The sequence below is a fragment of the Capra hircus genome, chromosome 24 (assembly GCF_001704415.2).
Source record: "Capra hircus breed San Clemente chromosome 24, ASM170441v1, whole genome shotgun sequence".
Classification (NCBI taxonomy): Eukaryota; Metazoa; Chordata; class Mammalia; order Artiodactyla; family Bovidae; genus Capra; species Capra hircus.
The window spans coordinates 7661826-7682770 of NC_030831.1; the positions used below are offsets into that span (position 1 = coordinate 7661826).

Here is a 20945-nt window from a genome sequence, read left to right on the forward strand (position 1 = left end):
ACAAAGACCTGGCGTGGCCAAGCAAATAAGCAAAGTTGTACAAGGCCTGTCAGTAGAAAAAAGGCTAGTTTGACACCCAGTTTTATCACTTTCCAGTACATGCGGTAGTATAAGTAAATGGCTAGAAACTGCCTCCAAATGCTGTGCTGTGTGCAGAGAGGCACAAAATAAAACACAGAAGATGGAGCTCTTGAGCTCAAGGTCTACTGTGCTGACACCACAAAACTGACCTGCCAGGTTCTCCTTTAAACTGTCCCGTGTCATCACCCATGCCCCCCCACACCCCTTCTTCCAGTCCTGACTCGGGGAACTGGGTCGAACATGGACAAAACCTTCTGCTCTTGGTTACCTTTAATAGGAGTGAGATCTTTTGGAGTTTACAAAATAGATGCACAGAACAATGGTCAACATTCCAAGGGCAAGGGACACCCAAAATGCAGAGAAGGAAGAACATGTAAATGAACAGTACCCACAAGGACAAACCTCTAAACATAAAGAAACAGAGGAGAAAAGAAAAAAAAAATTAACAGGATATCCAAGTCCTCTCTTAAAATAGAAACATCTAAATCATCTTTTTAATGCCTGTAGTTATGGGGTCAAGAACGCTCTTTGCACCATTAGAGGGTGTGTGAATTGAAACTGCTTTGAAAGCAATTTGCTATACTGTGAAGAACCTACGGCTTTTGACCCAGGAATTCTGCTTTAAAAAGGCTCTGCTAAGAAAATAATCAGATATTTGCACATCTTTTCACAGATGGTCAGTGTGGCTTTATTTATAATAGTTCATTTTGGGAACACCCTAATGTTAAATTGATTACAGTACAGCCGTATGTTCAGATATCATATGGTCACAAAAATCTTGACTTTATACGACTTTACAGAAGATTACTTCTCAATATAATATTAAATGAAAATACGTTGATTTTAAAATACATTGGAAGGAAGTACAGCAAAATATTAAAAGCCATTTTCTCAAGATGCAGAAATAGTAAGCGATTTTAAGCTTTTCTTTCCAACTACTCCCTCAAAAGCCTGGCTTGACTTTTAAAATCAGACGATATAAAGTATTTTTTAAAAAATATTCATTTATTTCTTTGGCTGTGTCGGGTCTTAGCTGCCTCACCCAGGATCTTTGGTTATAGCTTGCTGGCTCTCTATCTGGCGCATGCAGTTGTGGCAATCAGGCTCAGCTGCCCATGACATGTGGGATCTTCGTTCCCCGACCAGGCATCGAACCTGCACCCCCAGCCTGGCACGGAGGATTCTTAACCACCTGGTGGGGCTAGTGGTAAAGAACCCGCCTGCCAATGCAGGAGACAAGAGACGCGGGTTCAGTCCCTGAGTCGGGAAGATCCTCTGGAGGAGGGCATTGCAACCCGCTCCAGTATTCTTGCCTGGAGAACCCCATGGACACAGGAACTTGGCAGGTTACAGTCCATAGAGTCGCAAAGAGTTGGACACCACTGAAGCGACTTAGCATGCAGACCACTAAGGAAGTCCCGATGTCAAGTATTAAAACATCTCAATACTAAGGAAAAAGGGAGACCTACAAGGAAAACATAAAAAGTGCAAGGCCTGCCTCAGGTTACAAGAACAGACTTCTGCCCTTACTGTACCTACCTAGGAATCAAGGCCTGCTGTCGCACACAGATTCAAGGACCACCCTCAAAGCTCCGTCCAGAAATGCTCACAGCTCTCTCCCCTTCCTCGGCCTCATTCCTCCCAGGGGAAGTGTTTTGTTGTAAAAGTGACAAATGCTAACTGTCAAACCTCAAACAGTGTAAAAGTATATAAAATAAGAAGAGTAAATGCCCTCCTGCTTTCCCCCCACTTTTTTTTCCACGTTAAAAGCACTGAGGGATAATTTGCATGGAACGATGTGCACTGATACCGAGTAAACAGCTCCACGGCTCTTGACAAATGTCAGGATACAGGGCACGGTCACCCCCCGCCACAGGTCCTGTGTGTTCCCTGGAGTCCATTCTCTCCCGACCCGAGGCAACCATTCATTTGCTTTCTGTCGCTATAAGTCAGTTTTATCTGTTGCAGGGTTTCTTACCAATGTTACAACGACATTTTGGAGATTCATCCGTGCTGTGTGTGTCATGGTAGGTAGAATTCTGTTGCATAACTGTCTTAATTTGTCTACTCAGTCACATGGCGACCTCATAATTACCTTATAAGGCCACTGATTCATTTTTAGAATGTGATAAATCATATCCCCAAGTGTGAATACATTAGACACTTCTGATATAGAATCCCCAAACCTAAGTCTTATCTTGGATGAGTGACAACAATATCACAAAGGGGTCACAACATAATGACTTGATACAGTTGATTGAAGCTCATGTCTAAATCCATATCTGTGAATAATGATTGTGAAGCAAGCATTTATTTTAGACATTTATGGATTCCGACCATATGCTGTGATCAAGAAATCAGTGTATCTGTCTTGACATACTACATTTAAAATCTGAGTCACACATTCCATAAATTATGGATTTGCCAACTTTCTTTTCAGTCATTCTGAATTAATATCAATATTTATACTTGACTAATGCTATTAACATAAACATCTGGATAAATGAATATTGCATTAAATTATCTCAAACCTAAAAAGTAATATTTAAGCAATTTTATATAAGACTTCTTTCAACATTTTTTCCTTAAAAAAAAAAATCTACAAAAGTAATGCCAGTAAGGACATGTTGACTTTTATGGAAATCCTACTGCACCAAAAATATAGGAGGATGCACCCAAAATCTCACAAATATACTTCATGATAAAAAATAATTATGAAACTAGTTTGATGCCAGCACAAGAGACTGAAGTTATTTTGAATGGGGTAATTAACCTGCCATAGAATTAACACAGTTTCATCCAGATTATCAACAAGGATCTAAAGAAATTATATTTTTGGTGACCTCTAACCTTTACGAAAACAACCATCTACCTGAGCACAGAACCTTGATCCCAGGCCCCTACTGCATGTTGCTTCTGCCCTCAGAGCTTACCTGCCCGACTCAAATGTGAACCACGTCGAGTCCCGCCCATATCTCCTCAGTGAGCTGAGGGGCCACATCACCAGCTTGACCTTGGCATTGTGGATATCCCAGAGATAGATATTCTCGTGTGTGATCTGCATTGTGCATTCGCCATAAATGTCCAGATTTGGTGTAGGCATAAGGTACACATTGAATCGTTCTGCAAAGAAACAAGGGATGGAGGCAATGAAGTGAAAAGAGGTGTGACTTTTACGGCAGCACTATGTTAACCTGTATACCTACCTACAGCCTGCAAAAAGGGTCACTGTGTTCCTTGCTGACACCCATACACATTGTGAAACACTCTCTTTTTCCATTTTGTGGGAAAAGGGGTTGATGCATTCTTAATTATTCAGTCATTCACTCATTCTTCAACTTCTTGTGGCCTGCATCCTATGCGTGTGTGTGTGTGTGTGTGTGTGTGTGTGTGTGTGTGTGTGCGTATGTGCTCAGTTGTGCCTAACTCTGAGACGCCATGGACTGTAGCCCACCATGCTCCTCTGTCCATGGGATTTCCTCGGCAAGAATACTAGAATTGCCATTTCCTTTTCCATGCATCCTCTATGGTGTGGATTAAATGGTTAAATTGTACCATGGGAACATAAGGGCAAAAAGCTAATTGGAGTCTCTGCCCAAATGGTGTTACTGTCTGCTTCTTCACACAATCTTAAGTGGATGTCATATAAACAACTCCAGGGAGGAATGCCTTATCTAATTTACACAAGAACTTACTCAATTTTACCTCTGTGGCATGAAGTGTTTAATGCCCACTCGGATTGACTCTCCAAGCACAGAGTACTCATGATCAAATTCAGCATATGATAAATGCAGATATTCGTGACTGCCTTCTGCAGAACTTCAGCCATTGTTCCAGTAAGCAAAATAAAACCACATAAATGCTTTCATTCCTGGATATTTTGTAGTTGAAAATCTATTAGGCAATGATTCCAAACCCTTTATAAATGTCTGTGTATGTCAAACGCCATTGCAAAATTCTGCAGCCCTCAATTCCCATTTAAATGCATTAGAATATACTTTATTTTGAAAGATAAGGCCAGTTGGTAAGTTCCAGGAAGTAAAGAATTTGGTATGACCTACAAAGGGTCTTTATAAAATATCCCTAATTCCTAGCACCTTATCTTTGGTATACACCAAAATGTTAACTAATAAAATAAGTGAAATAAACATATCCCAAGAAGAAATAAATATATCCTTGTCAATCTTAAAGAAAAATCAACTCTGACTATTCATTGAAAAGACTGATGCTGACGAGGAAGCTCCAATACTTTGGCCACCTGATGCAAAGAGCTGACTCCTTGGAAAAGATCTTGATGCTGGGAAAGACTGAAGGCAGGAGGGGAAGGGGCAACAGAAGATGAGATGGTTGAATGGTATCACCGGCTCAATGGACATGCATTTGAGCAAACTCAGAGAGATACAGAAAGTCAGGGAAGCCTGGCATCCTGTAGTCCATCGGGTCTCAAAGAGCGGACATGACTTAGTGACTAAATAACAATATGACGAATATCAGGACTTCCCAGGTGGCACAGTGGTAAAGAATCTGCCTGCCAATGCAGGAGACACAGGTTCGATCTCTGGATCAGGAAGATCCCCTGGAGTAGGAAATGGCAACTCACTTCAACATTCTTGCCTGGGAAATTCCATGGACAGAGGAGCCTGGCAGGCTACAGTCCTTGGAGTCTCAAGGAGTCAGACAGGACTGAGTGACTAAACAACAATGAATATGGGCTGCAAGAATTGAGGAATTACCAAAAAATGAGTCATGACAACAGAAAGTTTAAGAATTACTAGCAGATACATCTTCGTGAGTTTTAATTTAATTGTGAACAGTGCTTTAAAGGCAGAGCTGTCGCATGAATTATTTGGAGAGGCATAATCGTGCAGCTGCAGTTGGTCAAGGACTGAGATATTTTCAAATATGCTACCATCCATCAGAATGTTACAGTCTTAAACACTATATATTTGCTGGTCCTGAGCTGCAACTCAGGTGGTTGTGGTGGCTGTGTGGGCACAGGAGGGCCTAGAGGAGCTATCCCACGTTGAAGGTCAGGAAGGGCAGGGTGAGGAGATACCCTTCGTCCAAGGTAAGGAGGAGCAGCCACGCCTTGCTGGAGCAGCCGTGAAGAGATACCCCATGCCCAAGGTAAGAAAAACCCAAGTAAGATGGTAGGTGTTGCAAGAGGGTATCAGAGGGCAGACACACTGAAACCATACTACAGAAAACTAGTCAATCTAATCACACTAGGACCACACCCTTGTCTAACTCAATGAAACTAAGCCATGCCCACGGGGCAACCCAAGACGGGCGGGTCATGGTGGAGAGGTCTGACAGAAAGTGGTCCACTGGAGAAGGGAATGGCAAACCACTTCTGTATTCTTGCCTTGAGAACCCCATGAACAGTGAAGAGGCAAAATGATAGGATACTGAAATAGGAACTCCCAGGTCAGTAGCTGCCCAACATGCTACTGGAGATCAGTGGAGAAATAACTCCAGAAAGAATGAAGGGATGGAGACAAAGCAAAAACAATACCCAGTTGTGGATGTGACTGGTGATAGAAGCAAGGTCCGATACTATAAAGAGCAATACTGTATAGGAACCTGGAATGTCAGGTCCATGAATCAAGGCAAATTGGAAGTGGTCAAACAAGAGGTGGCAAGTATGAAGGTCGACATTCCAGAAATCAGCAAACTAAAATGGACTGGAATGGGTGAATTTAACTCAGATAATCATTATATCTACTACTGCGGGCAGGAATCCTTCAGAAGAAATGGAGTAGCCATCATGGTCAACAAAAGAGTCCGAAATGAAGTACTTGGATGCAATCCCAAAAATGACAGAATGATCTCTGTTCATTTCCAAAGCGAACTATTCAATATCACAGTAATCTAAGTCTATGCCCCAACCAGTAACACTGAAGAAGCTGAAGTTGAATGGTTTTATGAAGACCTCCAAGACCTTTTAGAACTAACACCCAAAAAAGATGTCCTTTTCATTATAGAGGACTGGAATGCAAAAGTAGGAAGTCAAGAAATACCTGGAGTAACAGGCAAATTTGGCCTTGGAATGCAGAATGAAGCAGAGCAAAGATTAATAGAGTTTTGCCAAGAAAATGCACTGGTCATAGCAAACACCCTCTTCCAACAACACAAGAGAAGACTCTACACATGGACATCACCAGATGGTCAACACCGAAATCAGACTGATTCTGTTCTTTGCAGCCAAAGATGGAGGAGCTCTATACAGTCAACAAAAACAAGACCAGGAGCTGACTGTGGCTCAGATCATGAACTCCTTATTCCCAAATTCAAACTTAAATTGAAGAAAGTAGGGAAAACTGCTAGACCATTCAGGTATGACCTAAATCAAATCCCTTATAATTGTACAGTGGAAGTGAGAAATAGATATAAGGGCCTAGATCTGATAGATAGAGCCCCTGATGAACTATGGAATGAGGTTCATGATATTGTACAGGAGACAGGGATCAAGACCATCCCCATGGAAAAGAAATGCAAACAAGCAAAATGGCTGTCTGGGGAGGCCTTACAAATAGCTGTGAAAAGAAGAGAGGAGAAAAGCAAAGGAGAAAAGGAAAGATATAAGCATCTGAATGCAGAGTTCCAAAGAATAGCAAGAAGAGATAAGAAAGCCTTCTTCAGTGATTAATGCAAAGAAATAGAGGAAAAGAACAGAATGGGAAAGACTAAGTTTTCTCTTCAAGAAAATTAGAGATACCAAGGGAACATTTCATGCAAAGATGGGCTCAATAAAGGACAGAAATGGTATGGACCTAACAGAAGCAGAAGATATTAAGAAGAGGTGGCAAGAATACATGGAAGAACTGTACAAAAAAGATCTTCACGACCCAGATAATCATGATGGTGTGATCACTTATCTAGAGCCAGACATCCTGGAATGTGAAGTCAAGTGGGCCTTAGAAGGCATCACTACGAACAAAGCTAGTGGAGGTGATGGAATTCTAGTGGAGCTGTTTCAAATCCTGAAAGATGATGCTGTGAAAGTGCTGCACTCAATATGCCAGCAAATTTGGAAAACTCAGCAGTGGCCACAGCACTGGAAAAGGTCAGTTTTCCAGAAAAGGTCAGTCCCAAAGAAAGGCAATGCCAAAGAATGCTCAAACTACCACACAATTACACTCATCTCACACGCTAGTACACTCCAGTACTCTTGCCTGGAAAATCCCATGGATGGAGGAGCCTGGTAGGCTGCAGTCCATGGGGTCGCTAAGAGTCGGACACGACTGAGTGACTTCACTTTCACTTTTTACTTTCATGCAATGGAGAAGGAAATGGCAACCCACTCCAGTGTTCTTGCCTGGAGAATCCCAGGAATGGTGGAGCCTGATGGGCTGCCATCTATTGGGTCGCACAGCGTCGGACACAACTGAAGCGACTTAGTAGCAGCAGCAGCAGCAGCAGCACATGCTAGTAAAGTAATGATCAAAATTCTCCAAGCCAGGCTTCAGCAATATGTGAACCGTGAACTTCCTGATGTCCAAGCTGGTTTTAGAAAAGGCAGAGGAACCAGAGATCAAATTGCCAACATCCACTGGATCATCGAAAAAGCAAGAGAATTCCAGAAAAACACCTATTTCTGCTTTATTGACTATGCCAAAGCCTTTGACTGTGTGGATCACAATAAACTGTGGAAAATTCTGAAAGAGATGGGAATACCAGACCACCTGACCTGCCTCTTGAGAAATCTGTATGCAGGTCAGGAAGCAACAGTTAGAAATGGACACGGAACAACAGACTGGTTTCAAATAGTAAAAGGAGTCCATCAAGGCTGTATATTGTCACCCTGCTTATTTAACTTCTATGCAGGGTACATCATGAGAAACGATGGAGTGGAAGAAACACAAGCTGGAGTCAAGATTGCTGGGAGAAATATCAATAACCTCAGATATGCAGATGATACCACCCTTATGGCAGAAAGTGAAGAGGAACTAAAAAGCCTTTTGATGAAAGTGGAGAGTGAAAAAGTTGGCTTAAAGCTCAACATTCAGAAAACGAAGATCATGGCATCTGATCCCTTCACTTCATGGCAAATAGATGGGGAACAGTGGAAACAGTGTCAGACTTTATTTTGGGGGGCTCCAAAATCACTGCAGATGGTGATTGCAGCCATGAAATTAAAAGACGCTTACTCCTTGGAAGAAAAGTTATGACCAACCTAGATAGCATATTCAAAAGCAGAGACATTACTTTGCCGACTAAGGTCCGTCTATTCAAGGCTATGGTTTTTCCTGTGGTCATGTAAGATGTGAGAGTTGGACTGTGAAGAAATCTGAGTGCCGAAAAATTGATGCTTTTGAACTGTGGTGAGAAGACTCTTGAGAGTCCCTTGGACTGCAAGGAGATCCAACCAGTCCATTCTGAAGGAGATCAGCCCTGGGATTTCTTTGGAAGGAATGATGCTAAAGCTGAAACTCCAGTACTTTGGCCACCTCATGCGAAGAGTTGACTCATTGGAAAAGACTGATCCTGGGAGGGATTGGGGGCAGGAGGAGAAGGGGACGACAGAGGATGAGATGGCTGGATAGCATCACCGACTCAATGGACGTGAGTCTGGGTGAACTCCGGGAGTTGGTGATGGACAGGGAGGCCTGGCGTGCTGTGATTCATGGGGTTGCAAAGAGTCGGACACGACTGAGCGACTGAACTGAACTGAACTGAACTGAGCTGCAACTGTCTATATAATGGAAAGAATTGTTCCGGTTGCAGGTATTTTGGAAAGCAAAGATTTTTTGGTGCAAAGTTGGTTACATTAAACTTAAGCACAATAGTTTGAAATTTAGTAACCATATGGACACTATTTCTGTTCAGTGTCTAAATATTTTGGGACCAAAAATAATGATTCAATATTTTACTTAGATTGTTGACCCATGAATGTATTATGGATATAGTTATTTCCTAAAGAAAAAGGCAAAATGAGGTACGTTCTATAGCTGAGAAATGAAGAAGGACACTGTCCTATCATTTATCTTCAATGAAAGCCTGTATCTGTAGCTCCACGCTGTTACTGTTGTTCAGTCACTAAGTCATGCCTGACTCTTCGCGACCTCATGGACTGCAGCATGCCAGGCTTCCTTGTGCTCCACTTTCTCCTGAGCTTTTCTCAAATTCATGTCCATTGAGTCAGTGACATCATCTAACTATCTCATCCTCAGTTGTCCCCTTCTCCTTTTGCCTTCAGTCTTTCCCAGCATCAGGGTCTTCTCCAATGAGTCAGTTTTTCGCATCAGGTGGCCAAAGTATTGGAGCTTCTGCTTCAGCATCAGTCCTTCCAATGAATATTTAGGACTAATTCCCTTTAGAATTGACTGGTTTGATCTCCTTGCTGTCCAAGGGACTCTCATGAGAGTCTTCTCCAACACCACAATTTGAAAGCATCAATTCTTTGGTGCTCAGCCTTCTTTATGGTCCAGCTCTCACATCCATATATGACTACTGGAAAAACCATAAGTTTGACTAGACAGACCTTGGTCAGCAAAGTGATGTCTCTGTTTTTTAATATGCTCTCTAGGTTTGCATAGCTTTTCTTCCAAGGAGCAAGTAAGTGTCTTTTAAGTTCATGGCTGCAGTCACCGTCTGCAGTGACTCTGGAGCCCAATAAAATAAAATAAAATAAAATCTGCCACTGTTTCCATTCTTTTTTCCCATCTATTTGCCATGAAGTGATGGGATGGGATGCCATGATCTTAGTTTTCTGAATCCTGAGTTTCAAGCCAACTTTTTCATGAATGATATCTGTCTGCAATTTTTTTATATTGACTTTTTCTGGCTTCAGTATCTGGTTATAGTGGCTTCATAAAATGAATTGTGAAATAATCCCTCCTCTTCTGCTTTCTGAAAAAGTATGCATAGGGCTAACATTATTTCTCCTTTAAACAGAATTCAAGAGTGCACAGTATGTGACTGGAGTTTGAGTATGGGATGTTGTACATTTTTCATTTTAATTTCTTGAATGGATACAGGGATCTTTAGGTTTTCTATTTTTTTCTTGAATTGTTTGGGTAATTTGAATCTCTATTAAGCAATAACAGTTTTATTTACAAAGTCTATAATCAGAGATAATATTTTCAATTTTTCTTTTATGGCAGATGGAAATTAAAAACATTTTTTCCCATTTTCTGCTCGGATTTTAAGATTTATTATAATCTGAGCTCTGAGAATGTTATTACTACAATTAGGATTTTAAACTATGCTCAAAGAAAAATGCAGAACTTTACAAAATATATTTTAAAAGTGAAAGGCTGAAAATTAACGATCTAAACATCCACCTAAAAGATTCGAAAAAGAACCCTGCAATTAAACCCAAAATGGTGGAGCAAAAAAACAGTGATTAGACATAGTGAGTGAGAGCATTTTAAATTATGAAAAAGTTTTAAAAAAATTAGAGAATAGTACAGTAATATGTCACATAAACCTCAATTCTGTTATCTACACTCTGAGTTTTCAAGCATTCTACTTCCTCAGGTGTAGTTCAGACTTCCCTTGTGGCTCAGCTGGTAAAGAATCCACCTGCAAGGCCAGAGACCTGGGTTCAATCCCTGGGTTGGGAAGTTCCCCTGGAGAAGGGAAAGGCTACCCACTGCAGTATTCTAGCCTGAGAATTCCATGGACTGTATAGTCCACAGGGTTGCAAAGAGTCAGACATGACCGAGGGTCTTTCATTTTCACTTTCAGGTGTAGTATGGAAGTGTAGTACGAAATTAGAAGTGGTCAAATAGGAGATGGCAAGAGCGAACATCAACATTTTAGGAATCAATGAACTAAAATTGGACTGGAATGGCTGAATTTAACTCAGATGACTATTATATCTACTACTGTGGGCAAGAATCCCTTAGAAGAAATGGAGTAGCCATCACAGTCAACAAAAGAGGCCAAAATGCAGTACTGGATGCAATCTCAAAAACAACAAAATGATCTCTGTTTCCAGGCAAACTATTCAACATCTACATGGTAATCCAAGTCTATGCTGCAACCAGCAATGCTGAAGAAGCTGAAGTTGAATGGTTCTATGAAGACCTATAAGACCTTCTAGAACTAACACCCCCAAAAGATGTCCTTTTTATATAGGGGACTAGAATGTAAAAGTAGGAAGTCAAGAAATACCTGAAGTAACAGGCAAATTTGGCCTTGGAGTAAAGAATGAAGCAGGGCAAAAGCTAACAGAGTTTTGCCAAGAGAACGCACTGGTCATAGCCAACACCCTCTCCCAACAACACAAGAGAGGACTCTACACATGGACATCACCAGATGGCCAACACCAAAATCAGACTGATTCTGTTCTTTGCAGCCAAAGATGGAGAAGCTATATAGAGTCAGCACAAACAAGACTGGGAGCTGACTGTGGCTCAGATCATGAACTCCTTATTGCCCAAATCAGACTTAAATTGAAGAAAGTAGGAAAAACCACCTGATCATTTCCGTACGACCTAAATCAAATCCCTTACAACTATACAGTGGAAGTGACAAATAGATTCAAGGGATTAAATATTACAGAGTGCCTGAAGAACTATGGATGGAGGTTCCTGACACTGTACAGGAGGCAGTGATCAAGACTATCCTCAAGAAAAAGAAATGCAAAAAGGCAAAATGGTTGTCTGAGGAGGCCTCACAATTAGCTGAGAAAAGAAGAAAAGCAAAAGGCAAAGAAGAAAAGGAAAGATATAGCCATTTAAATGCAGAGTTCCAAACAATAGCAAGGAGAGACAAAGCGTTCCTCAGTGATCAGTGCCAAGAAATAGAGGAAAACAATAGAATGGGAAAGACTAGAGATCTCTTCAAGAAAATTAGAGATACCAAGGGAACTTCTCATGCAAAGATGGGCATTATAAAGGACAGAAATGGTATGGACCTAACAGAAGCAGAAGATATTAAGAAGATGTGGCAAGAATACATGGAAGAACTATACAAAAAAGATTTTCATGACCCAGATAATCACAATGGTGTGATCACTCTCCTAGAGCCAGACATCCTGGAATGCAAAGTCAAGTAGGCCTTAGGAAGCATCACTACAAACAAAGCTAGTGGAGTTGATGGAATTCCAGTGGAGCTGTTTCAAATCCTGAAAGATGATGCTGTGAAAATGCTGCACTCAATATGCCAGCAAATTGGGAAAACTCAGCAGTGGCCACAGGACTGGAAAAGGTCACTTTTCATTTCAATCCCAAAGAAACGCAATGCCAAAGAATGCTCAAACTACTGCACAACTGCACTCATTTCACACGTTAGCAAAGTAATGCTCAAAATTCTCCAAGCCAGGCTTCAACAGTAAATGAACTGTGAACTTCCAGACGTTCAAGCTGGATTTAGAAAAGGCAGAGGAACCAGAGATCAAATTTCTAGTATCCGTTGGATCACTGAAAAAGCAAGAGAATTCCAGAAAATCATCTATTTCTGCTTTATTGACTATGCCAGAGCCTTTGATTGTGTGGATCACAACAAACAGAAAATTCTGAAAGAGATGGGAATACCAGACCACCTGACCTGCCTCCTGAGAAATCTGTATGCAGGTCAGGAAGCAACAGTTAGAACCGGACATGGAACAACAGACTGGTTCCACTGGGAAAGGAGTAGGTCACCGCTGTATATTGCCATCCTACTTATTTAACTTATAAGCAGAATACATCATGAGAAATGCTAGACTGGATGAAGCAAAATGTAGAATCAAGATTGCTGGGAAAAATATCAATACCCTCATATATGCAGATGACATCACCCTTCTGACAAAACAAAGAACTAAAGGGCCTCTTGATGAAAGAGAAAGAAGAGAGTGAAAAAGTTCCTTAAAACTCAACATTCAGAAACTAAGATCATGGCATCTAGTCCCATTACTTCATCAAATAGATGGGGAAACTGAAAACAGTGAGAGACTTTATTTTGGGGGGCTCCAAAATCACTGCAGATGTTGACTGCAGCCATGAAATCAAAAGATGCTTGCTCCTTGAAAGAAAAGTTATGACCAATCTAGAGAGCTTATTACAAAGCAGAGACATTACTTTGCCAACAAAGGATGGTCTAGTCAAAGCTACGGTTTCTCCAGTAGTCATGTATGGATGTGAGAGTGGGACTATAAAGAAAGCTGAGTACCAAAGAATTGATGTTTTTGAACTGTGGTGTTGGAGAAGATCCTGGGACTGCAAGGAGATCCAACCAGTCCATCCTAAAGGAAACCAGTCCTGAATATTCATTGGAAGGACTGATGCTGAAGCTGAAACTCCAATACTCTGGCCACCTGATGTGAAGAACTGACTCATTGGAAAAGACCCTGATGCTGGGAAAGATTGAAGGTGGGAGGAGAAGGGGATGATAGAAGATGACATGGTTGGATGGCATCAGTGACTTGATGGACATGAGTGAGTAAACTCCAGGAGCTGGTGATGGACAGGGAGGCCTGGCGTGCTACAGACCATGGGGTTGCAAAGAGTCGGACACGACTGAGCAACTGAAATGAAGTGTACTGTTGCTGTGGACTGAACTGTGTCTCCCTAAATTCATAGGTTTAAGCCCTAACTGCCAAGGTGATAGGATAGGAGATGGAGACTTTGGGAGTAATTAAGTTTAGAGGAATCATAAGGATGGGGTCCTCATAATGAATGAGCACCCTTCTAAGGAAGGATAGGAGACAGCTTGTTCTTCTCTCCCTCTACCACATGGGTCCACAGCAAGAGCTTGGCCTTCAAAGCTGTGAGGAATTAACTCCTGTAGTCTGAGCCACCCAGTCTGTGGTATTTTGTTATGGCAGCCTGAGCAAAGATATACTATTCTCCATATTCCCTAAAATCTACTGGAAAACAACATAAGCCAAGATTGTTTACTTAGACTCCAAATCTATGACAATGCTTCAAGAAGAAATGTAGGACTACCACTGTCCATTCAAAACCTTATGTACAGTGAGTTAATGTATTGATTATTTGTTGAAATAAATGGCAATGTCACAGAGCAAGAATGTAGGGGACCTGAGCTGTACCTTAGCATTTTTCTAGGTGGTATGCAGTCTTGAGACAGATCCTTAATAGCTGAGGTTGATCAGTATACTTTCCTTTAAAGGATTGGTCTGATGTACCCCAGTGTTCATAGCAGCATTATTTACACAGCTAGGATATAGCAGCAACCTCAATGTCCAACACACATAAATGGATAAAGAAGCTATAGGACATATATACAATGGAATATTACTTAGCAATAAAAAGGAATGCATTTGAGTCAGTTCTGGTGAGGTGGATGAACCTAGAGCCTGTTATACAGAATGAAGTAAGTCAGAAAGAGAACAACAGTATAGTAACGGATACATATGCAATCTAGAAAGATAGTAATGATGAACATATTTGCAGGGCAGGAACTGAGACATAGACATAGAGAACAGACTTTGGACACAGTGAGGGATGCAGGGGTTGGAGCAAATTGAGAGACTAGCATTGAAACATGTTCATCACCATATGTAAAACAGAGAGCTAATGGGAAGTTGCTGTATAATACAGGTGCTTGTCCCACAACTCATCCTGGTGGTTTGTGACAACCTGAAGGGGCAGGATGGGGTGGGGGCTTGGGGGGAGGCTCAAGAGAGAGGGGGCATATGTATACAAGTGGCTGATTCACGTTGTTGCACGGCAGAAGCCAACAGAATGTTGTAAAGTGATTATCCTCCAATTAAAACTATTTTTTTTTTTAAAGATTGGTCCCAAACATTTCTGAGATCCTTTCAGTTTCAAAGTTTGACAACTCCCCGTGTACTTTAAAGGGAAGGACGGAGCCGCACACTTACCGTTCTGCTCCCTCTGCACGCCTGCCGCCAGGAGATCGGGCTCCCCGAGGCTGATGTCATTGAGCCGGGTCCCCAGACACTCCATGCAGAGGTGTTTGCACCACTCCTCAGCCTCCAGCTCTGAAAAGAAGCACAGGCCATCAGAGTCAGGCGAGGCTGCCTGGGAAGGATGGAGAGGACTGCTTCCTGAACCAACTACCCAGGCAAGTGGTGAGCCTTAAAAATCCACTTTAAGAAAGCTAGACAGCTGTATTCAAGAAGTGAAATAAAACAGTCTCCATGACTGTTGCCCATGATTTGACATTATAACATTATATATCTATTGTATCTTAAATATATTTTAAGTTATCCCTATGTAATTTACGGAGAAGGCAATGGCACCCCACTCCAGTACTTCTGCCTGGAAAATCCTATGAACGAAGGAGCCTGGTAGGCTGCAGTCCATGGGGTCGCTAAGAGTCGGATACGACTATACGACTGAGCGACTTCCCTTTCACTTTTCACTTTCATGCATTGGAGAAGGAAATGGCAACCCACTCCAGTGTTCTTGCCTGGAGAATCCCAGAGACGGGGGAGCCTGGTGGGCTGCTGTCTATGGGGTGGCACAGAGTCGGACACGGCTGAAGTGACTTAGCAGTATGTAATTTATCTTATTTATAAAGAATAGACTGAGAAGATTTGTTTACTATCCAGTATACTTAAGATTTATTTAGTTTGAGGAGAGAACACACTTAATTTAAATATTAAATATAAAAATTATGACGTATATAATATTTAATTAAATATAAAGTAAAAATACGTAAGTGAAAAGCTGGAAAATGTCAAACTAAATGTGCGAATGTCTTCCTGAATGTAACGTTGGTTTGTGCAAACGGAAGGTCTGATCTTTGAGCCATTCTGAACTGCAGTGGATCACAGATCAACAAAAGAACGTGACGATTTTTTTTTCCTACAAACATCAGAAGTTTGTAAAGTAAGGGCCATCCTTACTTTAAAAAATTAGGGATAGGATATTGAAAATAACTTTCCCCTTTCAGTTCAGTTCAGTCGCTCAGTCGTGTCCGACTCTTTGCCACCCCATGAATCGCAGCACGCCAGGCCTCCCTGTCCATCACCAACTTCCGGAGTCCCCTTTAGAAAGCTACAATTGCATAAAGATATTAATTAGATCACTCTTTACTGCCGTTACCCTGCAACTTCTCTGTATCTGTGTTTTTCCTTTGCTGAAAACATGAGAGTATCTCACACGTCACTGAATCTTGTAGTATCAAATGCTTCCACAAACATGGATGAATTTGAACCTAATATAAGACCTAGGTGCGCGAGATGGTTAAGGATTAGTGACATACCTGTCTCATATCCTAGCATGGGTCAGCACCAAAACAGAATTGGAAGCAAAGAGTTCTAACTATTTTTGTATCCAAAAGAGTATGATGTTAGAAATTTGGGGCCAAGCCCTCAAATCAATTCACAGAAATTGAATACGAGCCTTCCATTGACATCTGCCTAGAGAATAGAACTCTGTGGGAGACTGTGGGTTCTTTTTACTTTCTAACAATATTCCATGGTCTTGATAAAAGGGAAATTTCTGACTTTTTCATGTAGCATAATTCTGTACTATAGCCATTTAGTATAGATTTCCTTTAAAATTCTTGCTGCTCTCCGTGAATCACATTCCAGCCCTTGTCTTGGCATTTTAAATCCCCATAACAACGTCATCTGTGACAAGGTTTCTTGACTCCAGGGATGTGAGCACCAACTTCTCTGCTCCACGGCCAATGCCATCAAACCTGGCTAACACTTTCTTCCTGTGCTGGGTCACTCTGCCTTAGCATCAAGAACGAGTTTGACCAATGAGATGCCAAGCCAAATTTGTCATTTATTTTTACTTTTATCAAGACCATGGAATATTGTTAGAAAATAAAAAGAATACACAATCTCCCACAGAGCACTATTCTCATAAAAACAATAGTTCCCATGTTCCAATCACAAAAGTGATTTTTCTTCGCAAAAGGTATGGTTAGTATCCTTTAGGGATGGTTCTCTGTGATGTTAGCCACTGCGCCTGCCTACATCAAGGAGAAAGTAGATTCTCATGTGGCCTGGTTTGGGTGATGGGCTTTTCCTCAGGAATCTAGAAATAAATCTAGAAAATAAACCTTCCCATTTACTCTATGATGTTTAGTTGCTAAATTGTGTCTGACTCTGCAACTTCATGGACTGTAGCCCACCAGGCTCCACTGTCCATGGAATTCTCAGGCAAGAATTCTGGAGTGGGTTGCCATTGCCTTCTCCAGGGGATCTTCCCCACCCAGGGATTGAACCTGCATCTTCTGCATTGGCAGGCAGAGTCTCTACCACTGAGCCACCAGGGAAGCCCAGGGCTACTATAATGACAAAAAGGCGTTGCTGAGACTCACAGCCTTCTAAAAAACCCTTTTTCTTCTAGAAACAGAATGCCAGCATTCATAGAAAAAAATTTATAGAAGCAACAGCAGCACATATTGAAAATAATTTTTATTAGGTATATGAATTTTGACATATAATTTATGAAAGTTTCGAAAGCTTCTCTAACAACGATCAGAATCTCAAGCCAATTTCCATGACATGTCTCTAGAAGTCCTTGACATTTTTGGGAAGGGACACAACATGACTCCAGCTTTTTCTTTTTACATTTCAATGTTTTGAATGTTTCTCAGAACTATAATACTTTAAATCACAAGTGAAGTCACATGCAGGTAACACCTCATCTGCAGGACTACCTGGTAGTATTTCCAGGACCCCAAAGACAGAAAGAAGAGTATCTACTATGCTATTTGAGGTGAAAATAAAAGTGTTAAATATGATAAGGCATCTTTGCACCAATGTTCCTTTTAATGTTTCTGGCCTCATGGTCCAGTGGTTCACGGGGTGTGGTGCTAGGATTCTCATTATCAAGATTTCCTGGGAGTTTGTTGAAACTGGAGATCTCCCCATTCCAGTCCTTGCTTGTTTGTTTAGTCCCTCAGCTGTGTCTGAATCTTTGCGACTCTTTGAGGGCAGGAGGAGAAGGGGACAGCAGAGGATGAGATGGTTGGATGGTATCACTGACTCGTGGACGTGAGTCTGAGTAGGCTCCGGCAGTTGGTGATGTACAGGGAGGCCTGGCGTGCTGCAGGCTATGGGGTTGCAAAGAGTTGGACATGACTGAGTGACTGAACTGAACTGAACTGAACTGAGGGCTGTGGCTGAGCCTGGAGGAGCAGGGCTCTAGGACCTAGGCTGAGCAGCAAGCAGGGAACCTGTTCAGGGACTTGCAGGGCGAGCAGCAAAGGGAGGGTGTGTGTGAGTGCGTGTGTTGGTGTGTGTCTTTGTGTGAGTGTGTATCAGTGAGTATTTGTGAGAGTGAGTGATGAGTGAGTCCGTGGGTCTATGTATCAGTATGTGAGTGCATGAGACATTTGTGTCAGAGTATGAGTAAGCATTGTGTGTCTGTGTAAGTGTGTGTCTGCACTGATGTGCTGGAGGAACCAGGCTGCATGGATGGTGGCCAGGATTGAAATGGGGAGGCAGGTCCAGGAGCCACACCGCTGCCCGTGACCAGCGCGGGTCAGCCCTGAGGTCACGGTCAAGTCTGAGAAGCAGTCGGCACTCCGGCCGTCCTCTTCTGGGTTGTGTTTGGCTCAGTTAGATCAGCCCCAAACGTGCACGTCATGTCTAAAGTGTTCACCTTTGTAGGCTGCACACTTGATCTAACAGTCTTGCTGCAGACAAGTACATTTGTTTGGGAATTATACAAGGCTTTGCGGTTTAAAATCTGTTTTCGATGGTCACATTTCAAATAATTATACCTATGCTTTTTATTTGTTTTTTCTTAGGCAAATGCTCTGTATTGAAGTCCTTTAATACCTTTTATTGCATGTTAATTTACTTTGTCCCATCATTATTTAACTAGCGTTTTTCTCCCAGTTAACCTTACATCGTTCACCTTTCTATTTTCACAGAACTGAGCAGATTAAATACAAGGGCAATAATCTCAACCCACTGCATTTTTAAATAATTATTTTCCCATAAATTCAGTGCCTTTTGTCTTCGTTTTATCTTTCAAACATCTATCTTGCTCTACACATAGTGTGTAAATAATGAAATTTCTTTGTGGAGAAATAAAGGCAGAAAATGTTCTACAACGTTTTCTGCATTTTCCTCTTCATGGTGGAAGTGCTTTTTCATTTACATGTCTTTTTTGGGTAGCCTGCAGCTATGTTCAAATTCTTAATTCAGGTAAATAACTTTTCTCTGGCACAGAAACCTCAATAACATTTTCATTATGTATAGGATTAGTTAAATAGAGAAATCTGGCAATTTCCAAAAGAGAAAAGCTGAAAGATGTTTATGAATAACATGACAAATAGGAGAGAAGAGAGACTAAACTAACTGAGTGAATTATGAGACAAATGGGTTATTGATTGCAGGGAAAATGACGATCAGCAGTCCTGCAAAGGAGAGATACAGTCATAGACGGATGGCCACTCCTGAGTGTCTTCCCACCACTTCTTTTTAGAATTCTGGGGAAAGTACAGTTATATTCCCCTGCATAAGAGGAGGTCTTTACACCAGACTCTTAATAAATACTTACTGAATAAATGATTAAATTTAAGCTTAATTACTTTCACTAAATTTAGGCCTTAGGATAATGACATGAGCGTTAAATGATCCAAAAGGAGCTTTGAAAACTGAAAAATTTTCTTCCACGTATACAGAAAACAGGCTGTCAGCTAAAATCATATAGCAGAATTAAAAATAGCACCAACTCAGTCTCATGGTAATTTATTGTAAGATGCAGGCAAGACTAGCTTTATGTGGAAATAATAAGTTATTCCTCATTAAATCTGGCTTTTATCAAAAATCTTACCAAAATGTAGGTGAAATAATACTGCTTTGTCTTCAGCAAAATCAGGAACTTTTAAGTATATGTAATTTTTATCTGCAGGGCAGATTTTCTATAATTTGGTGATAAATGTTTTTTTTGTGTGTGTGTTATTAAAGTCTTCTTCAGTTCAGTTCAGTTCAGTCGCTCAGTCATGTCCAACTCTTTGCGACCCCATGAATCGCAGCACGCCAGGCCTCCCTGTCCATCACCATCTCCCGGAGTTCACTCAGACTCACGTCCATCGAGTCCGTGATGCCATCCAGCCATCTCATCCTTGGTCGTCCCTTTCTCCTCCTGCCCCCAATCCCTCCCAGCATCAGAGTCTTTTTCAATGAGTCAACTCTTCACATGAGGTGGCCAAAGTACTGGAGTTTCAGCTTTAGCATCATTCCTTCCAAAGAAATCCCAGGGTTGATCTCCTTCAGAATGGACTGGTTGGATCTCCTTGCAGTCCAAGGGACTCGCAAGAGTTTTCTCCAACAACACAGTTCAAAAGCATCAAGTCTTTGGCGCTCAGCTTTCTTCACAGTCCACCTCTCACATCCATACACGACGACAAGAAAAACCATTGCCTTGACTAGACGGACCTTCATTGGCAAAGGAATGTCTCTGCTTTTCAATATGCTATCTAGGTTGGTCATAACTTTTCTTCCAAGGAGTAAGCGTCTTTTAATTTCATGGCTGCAATCACCATCTGCAGTGATTTTGGAGCCACCAAAAATAAAGTCTGACACTGTTTCCACTGTTTCCCCATCTATTTCCCATGAAGTGATAGGACCGGATGCCATGATCTTAGTTTTCTGAATGTTGAGCTTTAAGCCAACTTTTTACCTCTCCTCTTTCACTTTCATCAGGAGGTTTTTTAGCTCCTCTTCATTTTCTGCAATAAGGGTGGTGTCATCTGCATATCTGAGGCTATTGATATTTCTCCCGGCAATCTTGATTCCAGCTTGTGTTTCTTCCAGTCCAGCGTTTCTCATGATGTATTTGCATAGAACTTAAATAAGCAGGGTGACAATATACAGCCTTGACGTACTCCTTTTCCTATTTGGAACCAGTCTGTTGTTCCCTGTCCATTTCTAACTGTTGCTTCCTGACCTGCATACAGATTTCTCAAGAGGCAGGTCAGGTGGTCTGGTATTCCCATCTCTCTCAGAATTTTCCACAGTTTATTGTGAT

At 41.5% G+C, this 20945-nt stretch overlaps 1 protein-coding gene across 1 annotated transcript in view; it reads right to left on the reverse strand.

Moving 5' to 3' along the window:
• The window catches only part of DOK6 (docking protein 6), a 409948-nt gene that overhangs the window by 149160 nt on the left and 239843 nt on the right, over positions 1-20945 (reverse strand). Inside the window, exons 4-5 of the mRNA XM_018039636.1 lie at positions 14858-14977; positions 3015-3204 (exon numbers count right to left, since the gene is read on the reverse strand). Of these exons, the coding sequence (XP_017895125.1) occupies positions 3015-3204; positions 14858-14977 (310 nt within the window). The remainder of the gene's footprint in view (positions 1-3014; positions 3205-14857; positions 14978-20945) is intronic.